Here is a 12824-nt window from a genome sequence, read left to right as displayed (position 1 = left end):
TGGTTCGGGAACCATGGATGAGTCAAAAGAAGAAAACTGTACAATTAAAATGGGCTTGGGCCTTGAAGAGGATGAAGTCCATCTTTATTGAAATAAAAAACCTTTTGGTCCTGTGGCCCCATCATATACAAAAAGAAAAGCCCTTTTCATTTAGGCGTAATCTTTCTTTTTGGGCCTTCAGGCCCTCTACTAGCACCAAACACGTTGAAAAAAAAAAAAAACAAAAGAACTTCAAGACTTAGCTGAATAGTAACACTAAATACATAAATCAACCACTTGCATTGGTCAAGTAGCCAACTCTTCGCTTAAATAAGTGTCCGGATTTGGATCTCACCTTATACATATAACAATTCATTGGCTAACGACAAACCTCTTAGATAGAGCTCAAATCTGCAATAAATTAGTCTTTAACTTGTCGAATTAGAAGATACCATAGACAATCAAAAAAATATATAAATAAAAAAATGAGAATTTAATAACTATTAAATTTATAATTTTCATACTACTTTAATTTAAAAGTAATTACACTCATATTTTTTCATTTTAAAAATTTGATCTTTGTGAAGTAGCCATACATGTACATATATATGTACAGCTACTTTACATTCACATTTTAGAATAATGATTCAATAATTAAGAGAGAAAAGGAAAAAAGAGTTTTCTGTTTAAAGAGAAAATAATATTAAAATTATGGTGGGGGTGTGGTGGCTGAAACATCTGGACTCTAGTACTCTACCACTGAGTTGTGTTTTGTCCATAAAGAAATCATTGAATTTAATTGAATATGAAAAGGTAACGCACCATTTGTCAATTGATATATATATCCGCGTCATCTCTCCAACAAAGTAGGAACCTTTTCTATATACATGTAACAAGTGTTATGTGTAATGCGTGCTTTCAAAGATTCCCATTCCAAGTACACACTAATATAAAGAGAAAATCTAGGGGCCAGCAATTCTATTGAATTTTGGCCAGCATGTAACCAGTAGAAAAAGGTGAGCCATTTGATAAAATCTCATACCAATCTCACACCATCAAATTATCATTGATAGTTAGTTGATGGCTAACAATCACAAAAGTTGCTGTCCCCCTAGCATTGCTCCTAATATAAATACATCCACACTTACACCACAATTTCTTTTTTAGCTTTAATTCACTACTTTTTCTTTTTAATTATTAGCGGTAATATATAACATTTGTCCAGCTTAATTACTATTATGAAGCTAAGGTTGACTTTGATTAATACTGCCACAAAATGTACAGAGAAAGGGATGTGTATACTCTCTATCGCATTCACATTTCACACCAAGAAATATAAAATGATATATAGTAAGCTTTGATTTGCGGGTAAGTGACATATAATATATGATATATAACAAAAGTGGATAAGATGTATTGAAATCAACTACTATATATACTGATGGAACCACCAAAATTGAAGCTAAATCAATTATCAAAGCAATCGTGCCGTAATTGGCAACACAGAAAGCACAACAAAACTACCTCTCATTCTCCTAATACGCCTCACAAAAGCTTCGAAACAAAGGTAAAATAGGAATAAGAAAACCTTTCTTTTTGTTTAAATGAGTACTTATAATTACAATAAACAAATAAATAAATAAACCCTCTACATATGATCCAAGATTAACTGCTGATAACACCTCTAGTGATAACTAGGTTTGGGTTCGTAAATGCAAACGTTGACAGCATTTGCCATGGGGTCAAGAAATTAATGTCACAAGAGTTATATACTTATATTAGGGGAGAAAGTATTAAAAATAATAATAATGAAAAGAAACGGCCAAAAGCAAGTTAATTTAAGCCAAATAATTCAACTACCTAGAAATTAGGTATTCTCTTTGCCGACCATATGACTTTTCTGCCCTCAAATTTTCATTTCTATGCTTACAGAAATATAAACAGAAACTTCAAATATAAAAAATAAAAACTATTATGTATATATATACTAAACATCAATTATTAAATTAATTATTATATATTTTTATATGTATAAATATATATTGTTTTTGTATGGATGAACTTTTTAGATATGACTCGTCTCTTGCGTTTGGAGTGAGAATAATTCAGACGTCAAAGAATACGGTGCGTGTGTACCTGCAAAAGACACTTTGAGCCATCAATAAATTTAAGTGGTATGATAATTCTATGATTATAGAATGGTAAATATGAAATAAAACTTATCATGTGGTCTCTTTTGAGATATAGAAATAGATGTTTTTATAGGCATATAATTGATGTCTTGATGAATAGAGTTGATGTTATGATCGTTGGTCATTAACTCAGAATAATGGTTATTAAGATCGTCTGTTACAAACTTAGAATGAAGGCAAATAAAGTCGAATTATGACTTATAATGCACAATAAAGACCGAACTATATACAAGGTGACAATCGTAGCTCCCAAACTTTGTCTGGCGATCATATGATCCAAGTTAAATTTAGAAAATAAAATGAGTTATGACTTGATTAAAAGATAAGTGAATAATTATATGATGAGATCCAAGCTTAGTCGGGTTATTATATCGGCACTTATTCAAAACATAATTGAGTGGTAAGAGTCATTCAATTAAGATAATTGTGTGGATGAAACTTTTTTTTGCTTGAGAACAATTTTTCATGACATGCATACAACATTTGATTGTACGTGAATTGAAAAATTCAAAAATATATATCCGTCGACGGAATCAATTATATGATCCAAAGATATAATGATTAATTGTTTTGAAAAATTTTTCGACCCACAATAATTCACCGATGAATTTCTCACTCAAAGCAATTAATTATTAAATATTTGCTTTATAATAAGATTTATATATGACATGAATAATATAAATTGAGATACTAATGAACGTGTATGAAATTGCAGCATATATTGAATAATATATCATGTAAAACTAAAAGAATTCAAAGTAAAAAAATATATCTTAAAGTTGATCATTGTAGAAAAATATTCCTTAAAGTGAATAATGATATAATTTAGTGATAAGAATTATTCGATCAAGATAATTGTACAGGGAATACTTTTTCGTTTGTGAACAATTTTTCATGGCATACATATAGTATTTGATTGTATCCATTGACGAAGTCGATTGTATGATCCGAGGATATAATGATCAATTGTCTTGGAAAATTTTTCGATCCACACTAACTTATTGATAAATTTCTCGTACAAAGTAATTAGTTATTGAATATTTAAATTTATAATGAAAGTCATATGACATGAATAAGATGAATTGAGAAAATGAATATGTATAAAGTCGCAACATATATTGAATAATATATATTGTAAAAGTAAAAGAGTTCAAAATAAAAAAATATACTTTGAAAGTTGATAATTGTAAAGAAAAAGATAGACGACATATGAATGCCATACATGCCAAATATGAATACTTTAATTTTATTTGTTAATATTTGAACTTTGTTTCGTAGAATTTGTATTAACTTGTTAATAAAGCAATAAAATAATAAATCATTTAAAGATATAATAAATTCTGTTTAGCTATGAGGTATATTTTTTATTTAACTTTTTGCATTATTAATCATATATATAGCTAATAACATAAAATTTAATAGCATAAAGTGAATAATATAACAGTTGTATATAATCGATAAACAATTGATTTTTGATGGAATCTAATTTTAAGTTTTGAACTCATAATTATTTTTATTTAATTATATAAATAAAATTATTAAGCAATACAAATATAATATATGATGAAATAAAAATTCAATTGACATGATAGTTATATGTTATTATTGTAAATAGATGACTTTGTATCTTAATATAGGAGATCTCTTTTTTATTTTTTTTTCAAAATAAAAACAGAAGAATTAATGAACTTTAATAATAAAAATAGGAACTGATTAGTATTGTCACAGAGAAAAATAGAAAAAGAGAAAAAATATTCAAAGTATAGAATATATATTGAAGTTTGAATAATATAACTAATAAATTAGTAAATATTAGTTACACAAAACATAAATACAAAAATATATATGAATAAAATATATAATCTTACTTGTATAAATATAGAATTTGAAAAAGTAAGTAAAATTGATAGGCTGAGTTTATGTTTGGATTGATTGAAAATCGATTTTTTTTTAGATTAATTGAAAGTTGAATTTGTTTTTGGATTGGTTAAAAGCAAAATTTGTTCTCGAATTTGGTTGAAAGTCGATTTTCTTTTCAGATCGATTAAAAACCGAATTTGTTTTCGAATTGGTTAAAAGACAAGTTTGTTATCAAGTTGAAAACCGAATTTCTTTTCGAATCAATTGAAAGCCAAGTTTTTTTCTCACATTAATTCGTTAATCGATTATGACATGTAAAACGTTATGATACGTAAAAGTAAAATAATTTAAATGTATAAAGTACATACTTTATAAAAAGTTACGATAAATTTAAATATGATAAAAAAGTATTAAATAAAATATTAAACAAGATTGTTGAAGTTATTGGTTCAAAAATTTAGACATAAATCAAGTTTTATGAATTTGAGTGGAGTAATAAGAATTATTTTACTAGTCTCTACAAACAGCGCCAATTATTTTTGTGTAGATGAACTTTTGAGATATAGTTCATCTCTTGTGTTGTTGTAATACGCTTTTTTTTATTGAAATAAGAATAACTCAGATATAAAAAAAAATATGATAAGTGGGTATCTGTAAATGATATTCTGATCTTTAAATCAGTAAATATTTAAGAGATATAAAAATTTTATGGTCATAAAATGTTAAATATTAAATAAAACTTATTATATAGTCTCTTTGAGATATAAAAATAAATTAAAATCGTCCGTTATAAATTTAGAATAAAAATAAATAAAATTAAATTATAATTTATAATACATAATAAAAATTAAAATATAAAATAATAAATTATATATTATTTAATTTATTTTAATATATATTTTATATTTTAATATATATCTGTAGGAATAACTATTATTTTTGTTGTGTACACACGTAATAATTATATCATAATTAAGCTCACAACTCTTCTTATCTACACCCTACTTCAACCGAATATAATAATTCAATACTTTTATTATATGTGTGAAGCAACAGTGACAACTAATACGTGTATCTTTGACTGTGTATGCACTAATGCGTTGATAAATATAATTAGTTGTTCTATCTATAAAATTAATTAATTAATTGTTTATTTAAAAGTAAAAACAATATACATGTCTTATTTGAGAATAAATCTACTAATGTTCTACTCCTCACAGTCCCCAAATACCTTCTAGTTAGGATTAGTTCGTTATTACTAGTTATAGTTTTGTTAATAATAATAATAATAATAATAATAATAATAATAATAATAGTAGTAGTAGTAGTAAAAACCATTAAAATAACGTGATGATGCAATAAAAATAAAATAAAATAAAAACCATTTCTCTCTCTTTGTTTTCATTATTATTCCAACTTATATCAGCAGAAAATTAACAATAACACATGATCTGAAGCTGATGACAATGGTACATTCGTTTAAGTAAACAACATTATCTCAACACTTCCAAACGGGCTTATGTCTCACTCTCAATCAAAGCAAATCTGGTATAACATATATAATCCAGTAATTAATGGTGTAAATCACAATCTTAGACTATAATAATAGAGTGCAAACAATATTATAATCCTTGCTTAGTTGGCCACAACTCGTGCGTTCGCTCAATTGCCTACTCCTTTTAATGAAGACTTCTGAGTCAATTTTTTAACACTCACAGTAAATCTCAAAAATCCACTTTATCATTAAAAACAATTTGCGATGATACTTCGCAATCTTTGAATAATCATATATCATAACGTAGTGTTCGTTGATTAATTTATATAACTCCACTTCAATTGAGTTGGAAGCACTTCGTAATTATTATTAACGAAAGTCCAATTAATTATAAGCAGGTAAAATTTTTATTAATGTTTGAAATTTATTGAGTCCAATCGAACTTGTGAAGCACACAGTCTTATTATTATTTATTAGTATAATATATAGTTTATTTATGCTGACGATCTTATTTAATTTCTGCTACTAATTAACTAATAAAACTTTGATGCTCGAAATCTTTCTGCTGGCTGGTAATTAACTTATTTTGTATAGAAGACTAGAAATTTTTTTAACATATATAATTAGAAAGGGAAAGTATGAGGAGCCAATGAAATATTTATACAATGTGTACAATGGAGGTTTATGGAGTATTAGAGATATAATTATTAGTGTTACATTTTCTTATCAGCTGAAGCTTTTGGGATGAGTGGTATCATGACATGGTATTAAAGCCTTAGATCCGAAAGATCAAGAGTTCGATCCGTGAACCCAAAAATTAAAATAGTAGTCCATTGTCTCCCTAACAGATCCAATTAGAAACGGTTTAATTATTAAATTAAGGTTTAAATAAGTAGTTGAATAGTAATCTTTATTCGTTATTAATATGCCAACTCATCATACCTGATTTAATATAAATAAAAAAACATGATGAGTTGCAATATGATTTTGTGCTGATGTTGGGATTAAATTTCAACTTTATATATACCTGCTATGTTAGAGACACACGAGCAACATAACATTGATTCGAGACACTTTCTTTACTTTAGAGATCATTTATTAATTGATATATATTTTATCAGACCAACAGAAACCGAAATATTCATTATTAAGTAAAAATATATGTTTTGTTTATTTTCACATGTGCATGAGATGCGTTGTATTTCTTTTTATATAGGTAGCACAAATAATTAAAAACATGAAAGCTTATTATTCATGGATAAAGAAATGCTGAATAAAAATATATTAAAAAAAAGTCAAATAACATATCAGCCTTTTGCACTTTCTCATATAACTTTTCCCTTCTACATTACCAGAAAATGATGACAATCAAGGGTGTACCTATTTTATATGCCAAAACTACAAAATCAATTATTTTAATATATATACTCTTTATTGTTTCTTCTTCTATTTATTAAGTTTTATATTGTGTAAATTAAAAGTTTGATAATTTTTATAAGTGTAAAATAAAGAATAAAGAATAAAGAATAGGTTAAAGCACAGGTTATGTATTGAACAGAATAAAGAATAGCAGTTTTGCGTAATTAAGTATGAAAGCGATAACTAATGTAAAATGAATGGGTTGTCACATGCAAGAAAAAGGTTACATGATATGATAATTGAAGAAAATAATAAAGAAAAGGACAGCTGTGCACCCTGTATGCCCCAATATAGCGGGATAGCCTTTGTCTTTGTGTGGTTTTATTTGTATAAAGAAAACATAATGGGGTCTACATTAAACACTTAAAAATTTATGTGCCTTAATCAGTATATGGACAATTTTATTGTTAATTCAACACCGTTTTTCTTTTTCAATATATATAATCTCATGTGAATTCTGTCTTTCTAGTTACCAGTAAAAAGTTGCATATAATTAATTACTTCAAATCAAATTTTACATTAAAAGAAGGGACGTATAAAGTAATACAATGATAAGAAATTGAGCATGTATCGTCCAATATTATTTAGGGAGCCACTTAAATAAAGATGTCAAAAATGTCTTTTTTTAAAGATAAATATTAATTTAGATATATTCAAAATTTAATTCACTATTCTTTTATCAAATTAATTTCTCTGACCTAATTTTGATAAAAATAACATAATTTAAATTATTATATGTCTTAAATTTTAATTATTAAAAAATATCTTTAAAAAAAGACGTTTTCTGCGTCTTTATGGAAGCATCCCCCTATTATTTAATAAGAAGATAAACACGTATGATAATGATAGTTTTAATTTTTAAGGGTAAAAACGTCACCTTTTAAATCTTATTTGTTGAACCACCCGAGATCTGATTTCTCAAATGATGGGTAATTTATAATAATAATTTGATTGTATATTAATTTTAAACAGATATTTTTTAAATAAAAATTAATTATATATTTATTCTAAGTATATTTATATAAATCGAATTAAATAAATTAATTTAATTATTTAAATATAAAAATCTGATTTAATTTAATTTAATTTATTGTAACTTGCATATGTATAAAACACTGTAGAATAAACATCATACATTAATACATATTGAATTTGTGCTAAGCAATTAAGCATTCATTGTACATTTGGTTGGGCATACATTAAAATTTTTTATTATAATATTGCCAATTTTTTTATAAGATCATAATCAGTGTAATTGTACTACTATAGATAGGGTGGACAAATTAAATTTGCGCCCAAAGTGTAAAATTTAATTTCTGACAATATGTCTCTCTAAGTATGATGAAGCAATGTGCAGGCAAGCATTGAAGTCATTTCATTATTTCACCTGGTACCCTTCCCTAATATACCAACCTAGCCTTTGCCAACATTCACGTTATGTATGTTCTTTCCTCTTTCCTCCGAGGGCATTCTGGTAAAATTGCCCCCACGAAATACACAAAATCTGAGTCGGATTTATGGGTGGCTGTGTTTTACTTCCCATTGGCCACAACGAACACACATAAAACAAAACCTATATGAATATTTATTTATTTATTATTAATTAATTAATTAATGACATATTTGGTTCCTTTCATTTCAATTGCTGAAATAAAAGCATCTCCACCTCCACCTTTGTTCTGTTCATATGCAGTCATGTGTATTAATCGTTATCATTAATTCATTATACACGCTTAATTTAGTTTAATTAGAAGGTATAGTATTTTCTTTTATTTATTTGTTTTGTTAATTGTTATTCACTTTACCTGCACCACCCTTTCAGTGTTGAAAGGGATATAATATATATCATATTCGTGTTATCTTTTATCACTTTTAGATCTGATAAGAAGAAGAGAAACTTTTTTCTTAAGATGCTGAGTTTGATCTGATAAGATTAGATTATTAAGGAGTGGAGTGGAGTTGAGTTGAGTTGAGTTCACTCTCTGAGACTGAGACTGAGACTGTCTCTCTTTCTTTTTCTTGATTTTATTTATTTATTGTTGTGTTAGTTGTGCTTCTGAAGAAGTGAAGAAATGGAGTCAGATCTTCAGGCACCGAGTTCGAACGGGTTGACACGGTACCGATCGGCACCGAGTTCATACTTCACGGACATAATTGACCGCGAATTCTACGAGCACATTTTCAACCGTCCGTCAAGTCCAGAAACAGAGCGAGTCTTCTCCAGGTTCATGAACAGTCTCCGTGACGATGCTGCACCTGAAGACGATTCACTCCATCTCGATTCTTCTTCTGTCAAAGAAGAACACGATATCACTCCCTCGCAACCTCTTCTTTTTCAACACCAGCAGCAGCAGCAGCAGAACAACGTCAATAGCTTCAACTATCAAAGCACGTCGAGACCGCCGTTGCCGAATCAGAATCAGAATCTTGCTTCCTCCGGTGGTGTAGAAGGAGTGTATTCTAATAATAATAATAACAATAATCGGTTGCCGCAGATGAAGAATCAATCTAATCTTGTTAGGCACAGTAGCTCACCTGCTGGACTATTTTCCCAAATTCACATTGAAAATGGTACCTATCTTCACTATTTTTCTTCATCATTATTAGAACATTCTATATATATAAAATTAAAGTCGAATGAGCTAGTGAGTGGTTAGTTCACTCGTCGGCGCCGGTTCGAATCCTGCCTTATAACCAAAATTAAAGGCTAATAACTAGTAGTAACTCATACTAGTATTTAATTAAGATTTCAGGTTTTGATTAAAATTAGGGTTAGTTGGTTGGTTGTTAAAATAAGTTATGCAAGCTTAATTTGGCAGGGTATGTTGTTGATATGCGAGGGATGGGAACTTTAGGAGCAGTAAATAAGAGTGTGGAAGAAGTGAAGTTCTCTTCTTCAAGGACAAGGAGGTTGAAGAATCCACAGAACTACTCCTCCTCCGCCTCCGGGAGAATGTCTTCAATAGCTGAGATTGGCAACAGGGATAGCAGAGAAGACAATCCAGATGCTGAAGCTTTTGGAGAAACCCACGGCGAGGATTTCATCACGGAGTTCGCGCCCTGGGATGATTCCGTCGCCGTGAATGACATTGTTGCTGGTCTAAAAAGATTCAGAGATGATGATGTGAAGCCATTTTCTTCTGGTTTGAATGCAGCTGAGACTCAGGTTTGTTTCTAGATAGAAATAATTGAGTCTTTTTCTTGTTAATGTAGGGTTATATACAAGTAACTCAGCAAGGTAGTGAATTAGTTTGTTTTCAAATTTAATGCCATTGACATGATTTTATTGCATTGATCTTGATCAGAACGAAAGTAGAGGACAGCAAGCTGCTCCTTTGGCTCATCAAATGAGTTTGCCAAATACTTCAGCTGAAATGGCAGCCATTGAGAAGTTCTTGCAATTTTCAGATTCTGTTCCGTGCAAAATTCGTGCCAAGAGAGGCTGTGCCACTCACCCAAGAAGCATTGCAGAGAGGGTACAATTATTTCTAGCCAATGTTTTCTTTTCCATCATACTTTTGTGATTCTTGATTCTAAAGTAGACAAAAGACAACCAACCAATTAAATTCCCTTGATCACTTTTTCTTCTTTTGGAAAGCATCAAACCATTTATAATGTTTGGGTATGTTTGTGGAACTTGCATTTAGGTTAGAAGAACTAAAATAAGTGAGCGTATGAGGAAACTACAAGATCTGGTGCCTAACATGGACAAGGTAATTAGATTCTGATTCAAGGCACAAACTATGTATGTGATTGTGGAGGGTGGTGGAGGCATGCATGAACCTTGTTTAAATCTTTTTCCCTTTTGCAGCAAACAAACACAGCAGACATGTTGGATTTGGCTGTCGATTACATCAAAGACCTTCAAAAGCAAGTTGAGGTATGCATGATAATCACCTAACAAGTACCAACCTAGCTATCTCAATTCTCAACATAGATTTAATTTGGTTGCACATCTTATTAGAATTAAAATGTATATAACTTCAAAATCTAACACAATTTTAGGACCAAATAGCACATGCTATGTTTTTTCTTTTTGGATCGTGGAATGTAAGTATATCTATTTTTGTACATTTGCACAGACGCTTTCAGACTGTCAAGCTAAGTGTACGTGTTCTTCCAAGCCACAGCAATAACAGGAAAGAGGGGGTGACATTTATATCTACTTTTAGTCTTTATGTACAGATTTGTAATAATTTGGTTACGAAGCTAAGATATAGGGTAGGTTTTCTCTGTTTCTGCACTTTCAAAGATGACATTTATGATTATGTGAACCCTTAATGTACACAGAAGAAAAGAGAGAGAGAGAGAGATAAATTTATGTGGCTGTGGCTGTAGTGTAGGAAGCCACACCAATGTGCCATCTTCTTCAACGGTTGAAGAAAATTCAACCATAAAAAGCGGACTTTTGAAGGCACATGACATTGGATCTGTACAAAATTTTATTTTGTAAGTTATTGCTTTGTAAGCCTTCAAGGGCCCCATTTGTAGAACTCTTGATCTGATCTTGCAGTATATTATGAAAAAAACTCAAATTCATTAATAATATTAAGTTATGAATATTGTTAGAGGTATAACTCTCATTTTCTGTACTTTAATTTTTGGAGTGGATACTTCAATGAGGATATTTTACACGAAGATAATATTGTGAATTATTAGATCGTAGAGTCAAACATATCAATCTATCTTAACAATTTATAATATAATCTTTAATTTATAATATAATCTTTGTGTGAAGACTGAAGACATTATCGTTGAAGTATCCACTAATTTTTGAAACAAGTATTTATTTTACACGCATGTTCGGTTCACAATGACTTGGCATGGAAGACACGGGGCTATAGGATTAGGGGGACCAGGCAGACATTTTTTTCTTTTCTGATACTGAGGTTTTACTGTTTGTTTATCTTGCAATTATGCTATTTACAAACTTTCTTTATTTCTTAGATTTGGGTGTGTTCGATAAAGCCATTACGGGGTTGCTTTCATTTCCGCTTTTGGGATTCATTATCTCTATTGCCTGTATGAATGGTACTACTCCTCCCTGCTATCACTATTGATTTTTCGATCTCCTTATATAAATATGGATTTCTCTATTCTTTTTCTGTTATTGTTATTAGCATTCATGTCTAAAATACTATCAATTATATTATAATAACTAACTACATTGATGTGGAGGCCTGTTGCAAAGGATGGTACAAATTTGCTTAACTAATTCTAAAGAATAAAAAGGAAATTGAAGAATAAATATGTAAAAAATGAAGTGTTACTTTTACTACAAAAGAACAGTGTGTTCATCATTTAGTTGGCATCATGAATTTCATGTCGATGATAGTGAGAATGAATACAAAAGAGTGCAGAAAATGGGTTCAGTGCTGGTGGAAGGGTTTGATATGGCTTTAAAGAGAGAAAGGTTGGTATGGATATGGGTACAGCTGGAGCCAATGGACAAGACGAGTCAGCATAACCACATTGGGCCATGTGGTGGGGTCCAATACCCCAAAATCATATATAAGTGAGGCCCATGTCACACATGACGTCAGCATGCAAGTCTTTAGTCACTTGCCCTAACCCCTAAGTAAATCTCTCAATTTATGGCCAAAAAAAAAAAATCTCTCAATTGTTTATTGAATTTTTGTGTAAAGAGATTTACCCAGTGCTTGTTTGACTTATGTTTATTTTCTTCAAATTTTGTGCACATATTTGAATAATTTTATTTTTCAATAATTTGTCAAAAATTTTTGCGTTCATTTTTTCATATTTAACTGTTAATTTTTATTAGGTGTATATTAAAATCGGAAAAAGAAAAGAGAATACAGACTAAAAATTTGAAATTTGTAGGTAGTGAGCGTGGTGGAGACACGCAGCTTCTATTTGCA

General features: G+C 29.4%; 1 protein-coding gene across 1 annotated transcript; it reads left to right on the top strand.

The window, feature by feature from the left end:
- Positions 1-8576: 8576 nt before the first annotated feature.
- On the top strand, positions 8577-11515 carry LOC107461498 (transcription factor bHLH122). The gene is made up of 7 exons (XM_016080013.3): positions 8577-8699; positions 8994-9516; positions 9765-10111; positions 10251-10421; positions 10593-10658; positions 10757-10825; positions 11028-11515. The coding sequence occupies exons 2-7, from the start codon at positions 9018-9020 to the stop codon at positions 11079-11081; spliced, it is 1206 nt and encodes a 401-aa protein (XP_015935499.1). The 5' UTR covers positions 8577-8699; positions 8994-9017; the 3' UTR covers positions 11082-11515.
- The last annotated feature ends 1309 nt before the right edge of the window (positions 11516-12824 follow it).

Source organism: Arachis duranensis, chromosome 8 (assembly GCF_000817695.3).
Source record: "Arachis duranensis cultivar V14167 chromosome 8, aradu.V14167.gnm2.J7QH, whole genome shotgun sequence".
Taxonomy (NCBI): Eukaryota; Viridiplantae; Streptophyta; class Magnoliopsida; order Fabales; family Fabaceae; genus Arachis; species Arachis duranensis.
This window is presented reverse-complemented; position numbering and strand designations above follow the sequence as displayed.